This window comes from Trachinotus anak, unplaced genomic scaffold, assembly GCF_046630095.1.
Source record: "Trachinotus anak isolate AG129_WGS33_773 ecotype Australia unplaced genomic scaffold, CSIRO_AGI_Tana_v1 ptg000031l, whole genome shotgun sequence".
In the NCBI taxonomy this organism is placed as follows: domain Eukaryota; kingdom Metazoa; phylum Chordata; class Actinopteri; order Carangiformes; family Carangidae; genus Trachinotus; species Trachinotus anak.
In genome coordinates, this window is record NW_027273882.1 from 9,466,715 (window position 1) to 9,485,134 (window position 18,420).

Sequence of the window (18,420 nt, forward strand, 5' to 3'; positions counted from 1 at the left end):
AATAAAAGCCTGTACTGACCTCCTACAAGCTGGAGAGCGCTGACACACTCCTCCACCTCCTCTTCCTCCTCCTCCTCCTCTTCCACCACAGTGGGAGGGGCAGTTGTAGGGACGGAGCTAGTGTCTGCTTCGGGGTGGGGAGTGGGCTCAGCTGCAGTCTCTGTAGTTGTTAGTGTTGTCATGGCAACGGTGTTTTCTGCCTGAGAGATGAACACATCGAGTTTAAACTAGAACACCAGTAACCTTAGACAGCTGGGATCTTTATCCTCTGTAGGATCACTGCAGCTCGTTGGTCTCAGTGATGGTCTTAGTAGGGACAGTCTGTGGTGCTGCACTCACATCTTCTAGCAGACTTTCAGAAGGGACTTTGTCTCAAACAGCAACTGTTATCACAACTAGAGATTGATATAAAAAAATAAATCTCCCTCTCACCCCTCCTGGGATGGTGTGTCTTCCTCAAGTTCAGGTCCTCTACCAGAGGCCTGGGAGTTTGAGGGTTCAGTATCTCAGCTGTTCCTAGAACTGCGCTCTTCTGAACAGAGACCTCAGACGTTGTACCTGGAATCTGCTGGAGCCATTTTCCCAGTTTGGGGGTCACAGCCCCCAGTGCTCCAGTTACCATTGGTACCACTGTTGCCTTTACTCTCCACATCTTTTCTAGCTCCTCTTTCAGTCCTTGGTATTTCTGGAGCTTCTCGTGTTCTTTCTTGATGTTGCTGTCACTTGGGATTGATACATCTATCACCACTGCCTCCTTCTGTAGTTTGTCGACCAACATGATGTCTGGTTGGTCAGCCATCACCAGTTTGTCAGTCTGGATCTGGAAGTCCAACAGGATCTTAGCTCGGTCATTCTCAAACACCTTAGGAGGTGTCTTCCATTCTGACCTTGGAACTTCCAGTCCATACTTGGTGCAGATGTTCCTGTACACTATGCCAGCCTCTTGGTTATGACGTTCCATGTGTGCTGTTCCTGCCTGCATCTTACACCCTGCTGTTATGTGCTGAACTGTCTCAGGAGCATCTTTGCACAGCCTGCACCTGGGGTCCTGTCTGGTGTGGTAGACCCATGCCTCTATTGATCTTGTACTGAGTGCCTGTTCTTGTGCTGCCATGATCAGTGCTTCTGTGTTGTCTTTCAGTCCAGCTTTCTCCAGCTAATGGTAGAATTTCTTGGTATCAGCCACTTCTTCTATCTGTTGGTGGTACACACCGTGCATGGGCTTGTGCCTCTGCTTGTACCTCCTCCTGATCATCCTCGGGTTTCTGCTGCTTGAGGTATTCACTTAGCAATTCATCTTTGGGGGCCATCTTCCTGATGTACTCCTGGATCTTTGTTGTTTCATCCTGGACAGTCGTTCTTATACTCACTACTCCACGGCCTTCCTCATTCTGCTTAGTGCACAGTGTCAGGATGCTGGACTTAGGGTGATTATATATATATATATATATATATATATATACGCAGATACAGTATGTGTGTGTGCAGCTACATGTGAATGTGTGACAGGTGGAGACAGGTGGGGTTGCTCACCTGAGAGTCAGTTTTCTTCTTTGCTGAGGAGGAAATGAGGCGACGGAACCTGAAACAAAAGGAGAGAAAATTACAAAATAAAGTTCAGGAGTGAAAATCAATGTGGTGATGGGATCATATAAAGATTTTAGATTATATATAGATTACATACAGTATTATGAATTGTATATGCATTTGATAGATTATTGATTGTATACAGATTATAGATTATTAGTTGTACCTCTTCCCCATGATACTAGCGTTAACTGCAAGGTCTTGGTTTGCTTCGCTGGCCTTCCTTCGGCGGCGGCGGTTGAGTCGTTTCCGTGTCCCATTGTTGTTAGGGCAGGGGGGGTCAGAGGAGGTTCTGCTGGGACTGCTGCCCCCCCCGCTCCCTGTCCCTCTGCTGTTCAGGTCTCTGAGGACATCGTAGTTGATCTTACTGGAGATCTTCTTCTTCTCCAGCATCTTTTCGATCGCCTCGCCGGCTGTCAGTGCCTCGATCTGCTCCTTCTTCTTACACTTCTTCTTCTTCTTCTGCAAACACATGGTGGTCAGTTTAAACTTTATTACAGTTACTTCAACTTTCATTTTAATTCACTTCATTTCATTACAACTTTTTTTTTTAGTTTTCTCCAGATGTCTTTCAGAAAGACCTGAGAACACAAACATTCATAAGACCAACAACACAAATCAATGACCACAATCAATCAACCAAGAGGGACTGAATCCACGGACCAGTCCAGCTTGCAGGGCAGTTTGCAGAAACTAGTTCTGACAAGATGCATCTATGTTTGTCGACAGCTGCGTTCCCATGAAAATTGTGCTCACGCAGGTCCCCTGAAATATGAGTCACAGTATGAGACATGGGGAACTGAATGTGATGAATTTCCTGTTTATCAGATCACAAATGAGACAAGACTTAGCTATCTACCATGCTAACTGGTAACTGTGAACGCAGTTGGTTCAGTGATGTTACCTTACAGGTATGAGTCGATCACAATTCAACAAAGTTTATCTTTATACCTCAGTGACAGCATACTTCTCAACTATCCTCCAGTTTGTTTCGGAGGGAAACTGAAGGATATGAACTTCATCCAGAATATCTGACTTCAATGGAATTACAATTATTAAATGGAGTTTAATATTTCACTAAGTGTCAACATCATATAGCTGCAGCCAAGAGTCAGAAGCAGCTGGAATATAATGAAACAGAAACACTGAAAATCAATGAGCTGTGACTCATCTATCATGTAAAGACAGCTAAAATAACAAATAATGAATATACGGTGTAAGTGCACTGTGAGACATCAATGTGTTATAAGTCTGTCACTGATTTCCACTTTTCATTCACTCTGTAGCAGCCAAACAGACAACAAAACAATTTAAGACATTTACAAAGATGCTGTGCACTTTGCAGGTAATACCAATGTTACTCAGTTATTCAACTTTTAAGCAGTTAAAGTTTAAAGTTTCTGATTTCTCTCTACGTCCTGCCTCTGCATTCGCAATGCAGGATTATTTGAGATTCAGCAGTTATTGAATCAGTTAATGTTGTTACCAGATTTATTTGAGAGGAAGTCAGTAGATACAGAATATGTGACATGTCCTGGAACACACACATGGAGGTAAAGAGATAAAAACCAGTGGTGCAGGGATTTGTGGTGGTACGTCAGGGGCCAGTTGGTCTCTTTGCCCCTGCCATGATGTTGGCACTGAGAATAGTGTTGTAAAGCCTTGTGCAAACTCAAACAGTGCAATAGGAGGCGTACAAGGCATGGAGTGGGAATGAAAGAGAGTCTTTTAAACCACAGACAAAACTAGAACTCAGCAGAGCACATACATCCACATTATCATCTGCATCTGATCTCAATACCATAAATATGTCAGATTTTTTACATCAACATGCAAACATTATTTCCTGAGAAACTGATAAAAAATGCCGTAGCAATGTTCCTGGGTCGGGCCCTTTAACTGATGTCCTTTGTGACATCATCTGCACACAGTTTGCTTTTATTCCAACAGACATCAGATCTGTGAAGAGCAATAAATGGTCAGTTTATTTTGTGTGTTTATTCATAAATGCCCTTTTTGACATGATGATGATTGTCATGTTCTGTCTCTTTACATTGTTTTGTGTGTGAATAAATTGTTTGTGTTTTTGTGTTTAAAAGCTTTTGAACTGGACTAAGTATCGTGATGAAAACAGCTAAACTGAAGAAAGGTCAGGAGGTCACTATAATTATTAACAGACAGGAGTCTCAGCAGGTGGATGAGGTGGACCAGGACAGCCCCTGACCTCCAGCCTGAGAAACCCTGTGCTTCAGAAACACATACCTTCTCTTTATACACCCCCTGTTCTTTCTCTTTCTGTATCCTCTCTTCTTTTTCTGTAAACATAAACACACAATAAATACATACAACAAAGTGAGATCCATGTGAATTCCGTTCTATTCTGTCTGTGTTACATTGTATTCTGTCTGTTACGGTGTATTCTGTGGGTGTTACATTGTATTCTGTCAGTGTTACGCTGTATTCTGTAGGTGTTATGTTGTATTCTGTTGGTGTTAAACCGTATTCTGTCTGTTACGTTGTATTCTGTGGTTGTTATATTGTATTCTGTCAGTGTTACGCTGTATTTTGTCTGTGTTACACAATATTTTGTAGGTGTTACATTGTATTCTGTCAGTGTTAAACATTATTCTGTCTGTGTTATGTTGTATTCTGTCAGTGTTACCTTGTATTCTGTCAGTGTTATGTTGTATTCTTTCCGTGTTATGCTGTATTCTGTTGGTGTTAAACCATATTCTGTCTGTGTTACGTTGTATTCTGTGGGTGTTATATTGTATTCTGTCTGTGTCATGTTGTATTCTATAGGCGTGACGTTGTATTCTGTCTGTGTTATGTTGTATTCTGTAAGTGTTACATTGTATTCTGTCGGTGTTACGCTGTATTCTGACACAATATTTTGTAGGTGTTACATCGTATTCTGAGTTATGTTGTATTCTGTCTGTGTGACATTGTATTCTGTCTGCTACACTGTATTCTGTAGGTGTTACATTGTATTCTGTGTTACGTTGTATTCTGTCTGTTACGCTGTATTCTATAGGTGTTACATTGTATTCTGTCTGTGTTACGTTGTATTCTGTCAGTGTTACATTGTATTCTGTCAGTGTTACACTGTATTCTGTCCATGTTACGTTGTATTCTGTCAGTGCTACACTGTATTGTCTGTGTTACGTTGTATTCTGTCAGTGCTACACTGTATTCTGTCTGTGTTATGTTGTATTCTGTAGGTGTTACATTGTATTCTGTAGATGTTATGTTGTATTTTCTCACAGCATCTGAAATTTGTTTTGCTGCTGAGTGAAATAAAAATAGGACTTTTTTTTTTTTTACTTTCCTCATTTCAAACGACCTAAAAAAGTTTGGTGCATGAATTCTGAAATGGTTCACTAAAAGGTGCGGAGCCCCGTCCCTACACATAAGCTTAACAGACGTGTAGTTTAAAGTGTTCAGAGGTGAAGCTGGGTTTGAATACACTTGTGTAAGTTGTGGAGGTGTTTAGAGTCATCACTGACTCTAAAGTCTTTTGCTCTTAGTGCTGTGCGGACATGAGATGGTGATTATGATAATAAAGATGATGAAGATCCTGACCTCTCTGCTCTTTCAGGTACTCTGCGTTCTGTTTCATCCACAGCTCTGTCTTCACCTGAACCTCTTTATCATTCAGGATGTACTGCAGCACAAAAAGCAGCAGAAAATCAGACTTAAGAAGAAGACACCACATCCTGTAGAGACATCCTTTCACAGTAAAATATGGCAATTATTTATGAAGGCACAGACAGGTAGTTCACTTCTCCAGACACAACAACAAAAGAACAAGGAGAAAAACAAATAAAGGACACTGTTAAAAGAATTAGAGCATTAACAACTTCATGTTGTAATTTATGTAAATCACGATTGTACTACTTTCTACAGGCAAACAGCAGTAACTGGGTGTGTTTTTAGGCTGGCTGCCAAACTGTGTGACTGATTGAAACATAGTGACGGTAATAATTTTTTTTCAAACAGGCAGCAACTATAAACAACATACCTGTCATGTTTGTTTCAGAAATATCCTTCAGTCTATTCATTTGCAGTCCATAGCTCAGGAATTAACTGAATCTCTCTTTTGCTTTTTGCCTTACTATTATTCATAATCATATTAAGATCAATACAATGAATTAATTTACAGTTTAAAACATTTACATGTTTTGCGAGTCGAAAGCTGAGATGGCAGCCACTGAGGTCTGCTAAGCTAATTAACTTTGGCAGGAGTTTAGCTGTATTTTCCCTGCAGTAACAAACTGTAAAGAAGATGTTAGTTCCTCAGAATTTTTTTTCTTGTACGGATGAATGAATAATGTCGAACAGTTCAGGAAGAAACAAGTAGGTTGTTATTATTATCATATTAAATGGAAGTAAAAAAGTCAAACTCAGGTCTTGGTGTGTTTTGACCAAATATGTAGTGACTATGTTTTGCCTTTGTGGTGCAGAAGGGCTCAATACAGCGATTGATGAATGAACTGACCTTATCAATCTCCTTATCATCAATACCGTCCAGGTCCAGCTCTCCACTCTCCGACTGATCATCTGTAGAAACATCCAAGGCAACAGCAGACCATTAGAATAAACACTACACCACCTGTTCTCACCTGCCTCTGACTGTGACGATGTAAAGATGATGTAATAGAGGTGTCTCTGGTCTTACTGTCAGGTTTCTGGCCTGTCTCTGCCTTGTTGAAAGTCTGGAAGGTCTCTTGGAGGTCCAGGCTGGCAGTGCTTGGCAGCTTCCCCAGGATGACGGCCAGAGGGGGGACCTGACGCTGAGGCCCCACATCCTCTTTCTTTGGCCCCGACTCTTGATTCCTGTCATCTGTCGTCTTGTCCTGCCCCTCCTCCTCTTGGATCACCTGACACAGGAAGTCTTGGGTCAGGTGCTGGGTGGCAGCTTGGAGCTCGGCATCTTCAACCTCCAACTCTTCGGGTTCAGAGGTCGTGGACAAAACCTCCACATCCTCGGGGTCTGAGAACCACGAAGTAAAGACTTGTTAATTGTTTTGTTTCTGAGATGTACAAGTAGACTCAGCTGACTCTGGATCAGGACACACCGATTTCTTTAGCGTAGGCGGCGTAGATGCCTCTCAGTTTGGGTCGGCTCTTCTCCAGCTCAGTCTCAATCTCGTCTTTGTAGCAGCTGATCTCTCCTGACAAGGATCACAACAAAAGGTTTAGTCCTTTAAAGTGTTTGTGATAATTCATTCAGTATCCCCTACTGTCCTTTAGAGAATCCTACAGCATGCACCAAGTGTCCTTTTAGTGTGCGAAACAACTCCCCTAGTGTCCTTCAGAGTGTCCTTAGTGCCCTCTAGCGGCTCCTTAACCCACCCGTAGAGTTAGTTACCGACCTTCGACCTCGTCCAGCTTCTTGGCTAGCTCTTGTTCCAGCTGCAGAAGAGGACAGTTAATTGTTTTAGTGACTGATTATTGGTTCACATTGGTTCAGCAGCCAATCAGAGACAGATCTACCTGCTGCATCTTGGCCTTGTGCTGTCCTGCGGTGAAGGAGGGTGGATCGCATTCCTGCTCCAGATCTACCCTCATGAACTCATCGATGGTCAGCTGACTGGTGGGCGTGTCCTCAAACTCTGTTAACCTGCAGGAACGGAGAGAGGGTGTTGCGATCTACTGTGATCTACTGCAGTCTATTATGATCTACTGTGATCTACTGTAGTCTACTATGATCTACTATGATCTACTGCAGTCTATTGTGATCTACTATGATTTACTGCAGTCTATTGTGATCTACTGTGATCTACTGCAGTCTACTATGATCTACTGTGATCTACTGTAGTCTACTATGATCTACTGCAGTCTATTGTGATCTACTGTGATCTACTGCAGTCTACTATGATCTACTGTGATCTACTGTAGTCTACTATGATCTACTATGATCTACTGCAGTCTATTGTGATCTACTATGATCTGCTGCAGTCTACTATGATCTACTGTGATCTACTGCAGTCTATTATGATCTACTGCAGTCTATTGTGATCTACTGCAGTCTACTATGATCTGCTGCAGTCTACTATGATCTACTGTGATCTACTGCAGTCTATTGTGATCTACTGTGATCTACTGCAGTCTATTATGATCTACTGTGATCTACTGCAGTCTACTATGATCTACTGTGATCTACTGCAGTCTATTGTGATCTACTGTGATCTACTGCAGTCTATTGTGATCTACTGTGATCTACTGCAGTCTACTATGATCTACTGTGATCTACTGCAGTCTATTGTGATCTACTGTGATCTACTGCAGTCTATTATGATCTACTGTGATCTACTGCAGTCTACTATGATCTACTGTGATCTACTGTAGTCTACTATGATCTACTGCAGTCTATTGTGATCTACTGCAGTCTATTATGATCTACTGTGATCTACTGCAGTCTACTATGATCTACTGCAGTCTATTGTGATCTACTGCAGTCTATTATGATCTACTGTGATCTACTGCAGCCTATTATGATCTACTGTGATCTACTGCATGTCTCACCTCTTCCTCAGAGTGGTCTGACAGACCTTCACCACACTGATCACGTCCTTCACTGTACGACGAAACTTGTGCATCCGAGCTGCTACCAGGAGAGCTGTGTGTGGGGGGGGGGGGGGGGGTGGAGGTGGTTCAGGTTAGGGTTTGTTTGATGTTAATAATCTTATCTTGTTGTTGATGTTAGTTGTTGCTGTGGTAACAGCCGTATTCTACCTGCTCCACAGAGGCCGGATGGTCGGCGTCCCGTGTGCATCCAGTCCCTCTTCATCCTCTGAACCAGGCGAAGAGCTGTCATGGAAACCTCATGAGTCTTCACCCCGAACTCCAACATGTGAGCAAACCGGGGGATGTAGAGACAGGGGTCTGCGGGGATGGGAGTGGGGTGGGGTGAGGAAACAAGGAGAGGAGGAGGGGTAGGAAACAAGGAGAGGATACTGACCAACTGTGCAGCCAGTAATCAGACTGGGTGGCACTGGCCCATCTGCATTACTCACTGGCCCACGCAGCCAAGTTTGATCAAAATACACTGTTAGAAATTTTTTAATAGAGGAAATAATGTAAAGTTGATTCACATATTACTTGTGTGTGTGTGCTTAATTTGTCCTTTAATTGAAACAGAACTTTTGGACAAGTCATAGGAAACCTCCAGAAGTTCTTTAATGTGTTATATTAAAAAAGAGTTGAGGAAGAATACACGCCACTACGTTCATTACCAAAGCCCACAGCTTCATTATACCACCAGGCGGTTAGTCGAGACATCTTCTCCCCCGCGGCAAAGCTCTCTCCTGGTCAGTCTGACACGGGTTTATCCACCGATTTACCTGCAACTGCTAAGCTACCATCACAGCCAAATTTGAAGGTATTTCCCTGCACTCTCCAGAATGGAAAATCTAGGTGCTTCTCATCTAAGTGGTATGGACAGTTTTCTTGGTTGGAATACAGTGTGCAGACATTTCTCCAGTGCAGCTGACGGTCCATTTGCAAGAAAGGGGTTTGTAGACCAGAAGTACGTGCGTCAGATATGAGAAAAACACCAGAAGCAAGCCCCACTGCGTTTCATTGAACAAGCTTCGAGGCTACAGGTCCAACCAAGCTGCAGGCCGGAGAAATGTGTTTAATCAAATGAACCGTGATGCCATGGACTACACCTTTACTGAGATGAACTTGTACCATCTTAATGTCGTTTTGGATATCATACTGTTTTGTGCCAAGCAGGGCATTCACGTGGACACAGGAAAAATGCAAGGAACCCTAACCCCGTTCTCGTTATTCACTGAAGTAGTGATGGGTGTGATTAATGGAGGATATGTTCCATGTGTGATTTCTGACATAATAGACAGGTTTTTGTCTGTACTGTTGTGTATATTCATAGTATATTATTATTTATGGTATTTATATCTTGCCATTCTGTATTTTTATTTCTATTCTGTCTGTCTACCTCAGTATTCCATTCTATTGTATTTTTGTATTCTAATACACCGGACTGCTGTAACAACCTAATTTCCCTTTGGGGATGAATAAAGTCATCTATCTATCTATCTATCTATCTATCTATCTATCTATCTATCTATCTATCTATCGCTTTAGAGGAATGGACTCTGTTGGTTGAGCTTGTTTTATGGGCAGTGCTTTGCTGTTATTGCAGAGTGCAGATTTTCAGTTTGTCTATATTTATCCTTTATCCTTTTCTTTTTAATAAATCTAGTGACACATGAAATGTAAGGTTTATATGACCTCCTGTTCTGGACATTACAAACATCTACAAACAGTACATCAGTTTTCCCGCGCTTTGTCGCCACCCCGCGGTCCAGCTCGGTGAAGACGGATGTACAGGACCTAAAATGGCGTCCGGAGAAACGAATAGAGGCTGGAGCGTGTTCAACCGTAACGGCGGAACAAGCGCACGGCGGGAGTCTGACACACCGACACCGACTGTGTGACAGAACCGAGCCGTGTGAGCGGGACCGCCCTGACGGGACAGTGTGGGCGATAACAGCAACTGCGGCACCGTAACGGAGGACATGAAGCGTCCCTGACGGACCGGATCATCGACTGTTGACCGGGGACCTAAGGAGCCACGGAAACGAGCCGGACTCCGCAGAACCCGCAGTCAGAGCCGACGGAACACAGTAAACCGGCCCCTCGGACCCACGACTCACAGGACCAGACCTCTGTAACGCGGGCAGGGCTCGGGGAAGACCAGGTCTGTACTCAGTACAGTCCCGAGGTACTTGTACTTCACTTGAGTATTTCCACTGTGGTGGTTCTGCTGCACTACAGTTTAGAGAGTACTGTACCTGTAACACGTCATATTATCTGAAACCACTCTATCATATATTAACCTGGTGCTCACGTCAGGAGCACCTGTGCTGCAGCAGGTACTTCCTCATTACCTGAGGAGGAAAATAAATTACAGATGTTGTGAGGCTGATGTTTCAGACACAAAAACCAATAAACTACCAGGTACAACAGGTTGACTACACAGTTAATACCAACCTGAGTAACACCTGAACACCTCCAGCTTCTTAGTAACACCGTACACTGACTGCAGGTGAAGGTGAACGTCTGTACTGGATGTGAGTGTCTGCTCTGTGCACTGGATCACAAAACAAACCAGGACACAAAGTGTATTATTATTATTATTATTATTATTGTTGTTATTATCATTTATTGCTTCTATAAATAAAGTTAAGTGTCACTATTTTCTGACATTTTACAGCTGAACTTGTTAATCAGCTAAATAAAGATGAATTATTAGATAATGAAGATAATGATTAGTAGCTGCTCTTCTTTAGTTATGGTCAGAACAGAGATTGACATGTTGTCAGGCTGCTGTTCTGTAATAACACATCCTCACATTTATCTCTGACAGGAAGCTGTCATCATGCTGTGAGGCCTCAACCTCACTGCTTGTCCTGTGAGGAACTGGAGGAGATGGCGGCTGAACTTTTCTCCACCAGCCTTCCCCACAGTAATGCGGTGGAGGTGGTGGAGGTGAAGAAGAGTTTCATCCAGCTCAGCGAACCAGAGCCAACGTCTGAAAACATCTCAGAGCGAGACGCCGATCAGCTGAGCGGCAGCAGCAACTTTGGAGAGGACGGAGACAGCTGGCAGGCAGCACACCCCACCCTCAGAGAGAGGTGAGGTATATACTGTCTGCTGATTGGATGACAGGACATCACTAATGACTTGTCATGGAATCAGGTATCATTGTTTTATGGAGACAAACTGGTGCTGATGGAGGAGACAGGACCAGTGTGATGTGGAAGACGTTTTCAGGTGTGTTCAGTAAGGTGTCTGACCCAGTCCTGTGTCACATATCAACACACCTGATGGACCGTGGCTTGTTCCTCGTGGAATGATGTAAATGACTGTATCATGACCATTGAGGAGAAATGGTCACAGAATTGTTTTAAGACACCAGCATGAAATTCTCCTCAGTGTTTCCCTCTCTCTCTCTCTCTCTCTCAGACACTCCCCCGCCCATCCAGAAACCCCTCTGCATGTGTGACGTAGGTGAGGAGGTGTGTGTGTGTGTGTGTGTGTGTGTGTGTGTGTGTGTGTGTGTGTGTGTGTGTGTGTGTGTGTGTGTGTGTGTGTGTGTGTGTGTGTGTCACTGCTACTATCAGCTCTGTCTATCTACACAGTTTGACTTAGACTTTAGTTTACCCTCATTCAGAGAGAGAGCGCCAGTAAAATACATCGCCTGTTAAATTATTGACATAATATAATTATAACCATCATTGTGTTTCTGCTGTGACCATATTGTACACAGAGCCTCCTCTGTCTCTACATGCAGCTGCTCAAAATATAATAATTATATATTTCTTTATGTCTGTGTCATATTCATATAAAGTCCAGACATTGAAATGATAGTGAAATGTGTCAGTTCTATATAATGTTGCTAATATCATGTCAGTATGACTATTAACTGATGTTTTCTCTGTCTACTTTTTGCTGTGAAGAGCTCGTCACAAGTGAAAAATAGGCGAGATGCTGGATCTCTAGCTCACACAAAGCAGCAGTGAGGCATGAGAGGCGTCTCTTCATGTATCAAAGGGTTAATCAGGCATTAATGAAGCGCTACAGAGGAGATTTCTAAATATTGAGATATATATCATAGATCACAGTATAGCCTAAAGATAAAATCACGATATTAATTAAAGGTTGCCCAGCCCTACTCTTGACTGCAGTGTCCTGCTGCCTTCAGGTGCTGCAGGGATTTAATGACCTGATGAAGAAACGTCAGGCAGTATAAGACAACACATACTATGGATACTACTCCTGTTGTCCTATATTGAAGGTTTAGTAAATGTTTGTTTCACCACTGGTCTGCCTGACTTTGTGAATACATAGATTCTTCTGGTTGTTGTTATGGTTCATCTTGAGTCGTACTGTTTCAGTTTTTCCACTGTATTACCTTTCTGTAGGTAAAACTCTTTGATAACATTTAACTGTTGAGATCTTTGAGGAGGGAACGACTTTTAAACTTTGCGCTGTGCTTCCTCCCCCGTCATGTGAATGAACCTCTGGTGCAAAGTTTCCAAAACAACAGTCAAAGTTAAGTTGTCCTTCTGTTGGTTTCCAACAACAGTGGTATGCTTTATTTGTTGTTAACCCATTGTTTGTATTGTTGTTGACATGTTGTTACTGTATCTCTGTAGGAACGCTCTGATGTTCAACAATGAGCAGATGGCTGATGTCCACTTCATCGTCGGTCCTCCAGGAGAAACTCAGAGAGTCCCTGCTCATAAGGTAAAGAACATGGTTTACTGGAGTTATCTGTGTCTCAATACTATCTAAATAAAATGTAGTTCGTCGTGTTCTTGCCAGGAAAGCGTTTTTTTTTGTTCAAGAAAAAGCACAGCGTCTTATTTCATTCTCAGTAGACCTCGGCATCATGTCCGGTCTTAGTTCATCTTCAGTAGACCTTGGCGCAGTGTCCAGTTGTAGTTCATCTTCAGTTGACTTCTCCTTCGTGTCCAGTCCCACTCAGACTGGTTCTGATTGGTTTCCCACCTCTGTTGTAGTATGTCCTGGCCGTCGGCAGCTCGGTGTTTGGAGCCATGTTTTATGGAGATCTTGCTGAGGGACAATCTGAGATTCACATCCCTGACGTGGAGCCAGCTGCTTTCCTCATCCTGTTAAAGTGAGTCCAGCCTGGGGATGATTTAATGGCTTTAAGACCTGAGTCCTAAACTAAACAAGTAATGTTGGACTTAAATCACAAGTCCACAAGAGCTGTTATGACTGACTGATGCTAACTTAGCATGTTGTTGTCTGGCTAGGATATTAGCATTAGTTATGAGAATAGTCATAAATGTCCAGGCTTCCCAAGGATGTGCTGATGGCCTTCAGTAGACCATATCCTGTAGTGTCCAGGCCTTTACAGGGGCCCTTGAGGACTCCAAGAGTCACTGTGGGCAATACGGACCTTTCAGGTACTTCAGGTTACTTATTTGGCTTCAGGGGTCTTAAGAAGGATTCTAGTCTTATTATATATTCATTCTAATGTGTCTTGCTTAAGGACACTTTGAGGACTTTATGATTAATGTTTAAATCTAAGAAGTGACAGTCCTCAAGGAAGATTCAGAGAATAGTGCATCTCAGTGGTCCATGAGGGAGTTCCAGGATACATTAAGGACTCAGATGTCCTACAAAGGGTTCCAGTGGTTGTTGTGGGGTTTTAGTTCTCCATGAGTGATATGATTTTAGTGTCCAGAGAGGTCAAAATGCGTTAAAAGACCAAACCCAACACCAGAGTTCAAATATCTTTAAAAAAGTGCATAGTAGACACAAGTCCTTATCCTGCTGTGTGCTCTGTTTTAGATACATGTACAGTGACGAGATTGAGCTGGAGGCCGACACTGTGCTTGCTACCCTCTACTCTGCTAAGAAGTACATTGTTCCTGCTCTGGCGAAGGCATGTGTCACCTTTCTGGAGACAAGCCTGGAGGCGAAGAATGCCTGCGTCCTGCTGTCTCAGAGCCGGCTGTTTGAGGAGCCAGAGTTGACACAGCGCTGCTGGGAAGTGATTGATGCTCAGGCTGAGCTTGCTCTCCGATCTGAAGGTTTCTGTGAGATTGACCTGCCCACGCTGGAGATCATTTTGCAGAGAGAAACACTCAACATCCGTGAGGTTGTGGTCTTCCAGGTAGTGCTGAGCTGGGCAGCGGCTGAGTGTCGGCGGCGGGGCCTGTTGGTGACCCCCAGGAACCAGCGGGCAGTGCTGGGTAAAGCTCTGTACCTGGTCCGGATCCCATCCATGACACTGCAGGAGTTTGCAGATGGGGCAGCACAGTCAGATGTCCTGACGCTAAAAGAGACTCGTGACGTCTTCCTGTGGTTTACTGCCAGCAACAAACCCATGCTAGAGTTTCCCCTGGTGAAGCGGGCCGGTCTTGCACCGCAGAGGTGCCACCGCTTCCAGTCCTCGGCCTACCGCAGCAATCAGTGGCGCTATAGGGGACGCTGTGACAGTATTCAGTTTGCAGTGGACAGGAGGATCTTCATGGCTGGACTCGGTCTCTACGGGTCAAGCAGCGGGAAGGCAGAGTACAGTGTGAGGATTGAACTGAAGAGGCAGGGAACTGTTCTGGCCCAGAATTTCACTAAGTTCCTGTCAGACGGGTCGAGCAGCACCTTCCCTGTATGGTTCGAACACCCGGTCCAGGTGGAACAGGACACCTTCTACACAGTCAGTGCTGTCCTGGATGGAAATGAGCTGAGTTACTTTGGACAGGAGGGTATGACTGAGGTGCAGTGTGGGAAAGTGACCTTCCAGTTCCAGTGTTCCTCAGACAGTACCAACGGGACAGGTGTGCAGGGAGGGCAAATCCCTGAACTGGTATTCTACTGTTGAACCAAAACCTGACAGATGGCTTCAGGGTCTTTAATCGATCAATAAACACAGTAATTAAGTTATTGGAGCTCTAATTCTCATAGATGGACTGTTGTAGTGAACTGGAAGCTGATTGGCTGTCTGGTTTGTCAGTGTTTTTTAAAGTAAATTAAACTGAACAGTTATGTTAAAGCAAAAGTAAACTGTGTTGCTGTTTCTTTGAGGCAATGCCCTGAAATAGATGTAGTTTCCTGCAGCTGCCCCTAGATGTTACTAAAGAGCCATATTTTACTGCTTCAGCCTTTAACAGCGATGACCTATTAGATGGCAGAGTGGATGATGGGAAATGTAGTTCTGCAGCTGCACTTTTCCTGCAGCTCATCAGGTTGGATTTACATCTGATGCTTCACATATTTGATGCGATATAGTTTGTTCATATTTAAAGTCACTGGACATCAGGTCAAAGTCAAAGATTTGTGAGAATAAACTTGTCCCAGACTTGTCTCCGACCTGCTCTCAGTGAACAAATGAGAGCAGGTCTGAGAAAAACTGTCCTCGTGTTATTTACAGGGTTGCTCAAATCAATGCTTTCAAGACCTCATTAAAATGAAAATTAAGGCCAAACAATGTCGAAATGATTTCTTTTAAATATACTTTTGTTTTAGTTCTCCTGTAAACAATGTTTTAAAATAGAGGCAGTGTAGAAAATTCAGTCTATGCTCGTCATGGAAGTTCAACAGCACATAGTTGACAAAAATAGAAACACAGCAATAAAAGATCTAAACACCTGCAGGAGCAGTCCAATTAATTTTGCATGTTGGTACAAATAACTTACTTCCTATAAATGCTAAACATTTGATAAATCCTACATTAGAATTTCATGTTAATTTTTAGATAATCACAGGGAAAATAACATCTGTTTATAGTGTTATGTAGTGCAGTCTTTTTAGCCCTCTTTTCTCACTTAAATTACTGGGGAATAGAACCCAGCTCTACTGCAAAAAACTAGACTCAAAGACCAAACAACAGAGCTGCACCTCTCAGGACAGACGGACACTGACAGACCCTTTAGACTGACAAACTTTTGCAGGTGACTAGCATTGACACAAAACACAAACTATGTTAAACCTGACATGTAGCTTGTACTTTGTTGTCTCATCAAACATGGCAACATACGGTTTCTCACTAACTTTGACTGACAGCTCTCTGTTGATATAACCATATTTGGAGGCATGGACAGTTTCATCCTCATCACAGGTAAACGACTTTGCAGTGTCCGAATCACGGAACATTGTGGCAGAGACACGATGAATAAATGGGGCGTGCTCAGTGTGTAAAGTATCCACAACACTATAATAAGCTGATTATCAAAATGAATCTTAACTTTTTTTTTTTCCTACTAGTCTTAAACACATTATCTACAAACTTAATACCTGTGACAAGTTTATGGTAAATATAAGGCCTTATTTTCCTTCATTTAAATTTCAGGCTTTTTAAGACTGTCTAATGACCTGCGGGAAGCCTGATTTCAGTGGTCAGTCATGGTCTGAGACAAGGATCATTTATCTTTTTGCACCTCTTATCAAAAGACAAAGAATGTTTTTGGTTCAGATGATGTTTGGATGACGACTGTAAGTTTGGATTAGCAGGTAAGTATCTCACACTTAAATTCAGAGTCAATGTGGAAATACTTTCCATCTGACAACCCATTTATAGAAAACTATGTTTATTTAAAGAAAATAAGGTTCTCACCGATGGCAGGAGCGTTGATGCAGAGCTCACGAGCTAACAGTAAGAACGTCTTTCCTAGGATGTAAACATTCACCTGGACACAGGAAACAACAGGTTAAAAGTCTACTGAGAGTATACTGAGTCTACTGAGAGCAGGTCTGAGGTGAGTCGCACCTGCAGCAGGTCACTCAGGTCCAGCAGCATGTCTGCAGCACAGTTCAGGAAGACCAGCAGTTTCAGGGTCACAGTGAGGTCCAGACAGACACTGAACATTCAACTGAGACCTGGTTCAAGTAAGGATTAAATCACACAGCAGATCACAGCAGTTGCTAGGATACGTGGCGTCCCCTCTGTGCGACACACCAGGTAGAGGCATGCGGCAATGACATGCTCCGTCTTGCGTCCTCTTGTCAGGTGTTTACTGACGACCATCTTGAAGAAGTTGAAGGCCGTGTCCAAACAGTGCTGGTTCAGCTGTAGCTGACTGCCCAATTGCTGGATCTGACGCTTACCTGGAGAGACAGGTACATATTTATTTTACCTGGAGACATAAAAGGTTAATTATATCTGATCTCTGCCCTTTGTTAAGAACATTTAAGATAACAATTTAAACTCCTCTGAGACCTTAAAGCTGACAGTTGAAGCAGGAAGACGAATGTCAGCATCATCTTGTCATTTCACATGCTGCTACATATTATATCACAATATCTCTGATTCAGTATCACACCTGCTGACTCATGAAGCAGCTGAACCACACCTGAACCACCTGTCCTGCACGCTGTACAGCATGTCACTACCACTGAAGGAGCTCAGCCACATGGTCTTGGCGGTCAGCGGTGGAGGAGGAGATGATGATGATGATCTGAGCATGTTCATTCGTGTCTTTCCTTTTTAGGAATCAGATCTGTGCTTTTTGAGATTGTCCATGATCTAGATATTGTGTATTTATCTGTATTTTATCTTTGTTCAGAAAGACTGATGTCCAGAGTCTCCAACAGGTCATCCGGAACTAAACCTGTAACCCAGCAGGTTTTCATTGTCTGGTTTCTACTTGCTGGTTCACTGTTCTCCCTACACTGAAGGTGAAACTTAATCCCAGTTCCATGTGGTTTTCATGGGTATAATGCAGCACCTGGTTTTCAGAGAGAACACGGTACTAATAAAGCAGGACTGGTGTTAAACTGGACTCAATGTCCTTACATAGACAGTGTCATGATTCAGAAAAAGGAAGATTCCCTGTAGCTGAAACATGACTAAATTGTGGGACATTAACACAAGAAGAACTTTGCACCACGGAGGTTCTTAAAGTTCAGGTTCAGGAAAGAACCAAAAAGACCTCCAACCCCTGACCGCCAAGACCAAAGTCATGAGTGTCAGTGTCAAGTCAGTGATGATGATGATGATGATGATGATGATGATGTACTCACCACTCTGCAGGGTCTGGGTTCTGGACTCTTTACCAACACTGGTGTGGAAACCAGAACCAAGAAGAGGAGCTTTAACTGGGCCTGAAAGAGAAGGAGGACAGGTGAAGTCAGGTGTGTCTGTGTTTCCACTGTAAAAAGTTAAAGTGGAGACTTGAACATCCAGATAATGAAGCTGCTGTCACACTGACTGGAGATCAGTTTACAGTTTACCTGCTGCACACTGAAGGATATTCACTTAGATTTCTACCTCAGCCAAACCAGCTCCACCTGTAATCAGACTCAATCCCCTACAGCTGGTCACTTTGTTAC

At 43.2% G+C, this 18,420-nt stretch overlaps 2 protein-coding genes across 7 annotated transcripts in view; one reads left to right on the forward strand and one right to left on the reverse strand.

The window, feature by feature from the left end:
- LOC139612241 (transcription factor IIIB 90 kDa subunit-like) overlaps positions 1-18,420 on the reverse strand; it is a 33,103-nt gene that overhangs the window by 808 nt on the left and 13,875 nt on the right. The window contains exons 1-17 of one of the 3 annotated variants that reach the window (XM_071467607.1): positions 18,322-18,398; positions 18,112-18,192; positions 17,023-17,196; positions 16,859-16,890; positions 16,706-16,778; positions 8,326-8,475; positions 8,116-8,209; positions 7,084-7,210; positions 6,963-7,002; positions 6,666-6,761; positions 6,266-6,580; positions 6,086-6,147; positions 5,170-5,251; positions 3,850-3,902; positions 1,754-2,049; positions 1,534-1,582; positions 20-200 (exon numbers count right to left, since the gene is read on the reverse strand). In XM_071467607.1, coding sequence (XP_071323708.1) covers positions 20-200; positions 1,534-1,582; positions 1,754-2,049; positions 3,850-3,902; positions 5,170-5,251; positions 6,086-6,147; positions 6,266-6,580; positions 6,666-6,761; positions 6,963-7,002; positions 7,084-7,210; positions 8,116-8,209; positions 8,326-8,475; positions 16,706-16,778; positions 16,859-16,890; positions 17,023-17,116 — 1,744 coding nt within the window. In that variant the 5' untranslated portion in view covers positions 17,117-17,196; positions 18,112-18,192; positions 18,322-18,398. The other 2 variants (XM_071467608.1, XM_071467606.1) reach the window with 2 other exon arrangements.
- LOC139612244 (BTB/POZ domain-containing protein 6-B) lies at positions 9,428-15,580 on the forward strand. Of its 4 annotated transcripts, none has more exons than XM_071467619.1 (5): positions 9,428-10,315; positions 10,985-11,252; positions 12,777-12,867; positions 13,143-13,261; positions 13,942-15,580. In XM_071467619.1, exons 2-5 carry the CDS (start codon positions 11,047-11,049, stop codon positions 14,972-14,974), a joined length of 1,449 nt encoding a protein of 482 aa, XP_071323720.1. In that variant the 5' UTR covers positions 9,428-10,315; positions 10,985-11,046; the 3' UTR covers positions 14,975-15,580. The 4 variants fall into 4 exon arrangements, with proteins under 4 accessions (XP_071323720.1, XP_071323723.1, XP_071323721.1 ...); XM_071467622.1 differs by lacking the exon at positions 9,428-10,315 and adding an exon at positions 11,584-11,636 and having other exon boundaries at positions 11,111-11,252; XM_071467620.1 differs by lacking the exon at positions 9,428-10,315 and adding an exon at positions 11,584-11,628 and having other exon boundaries at positions 11,111-11,252.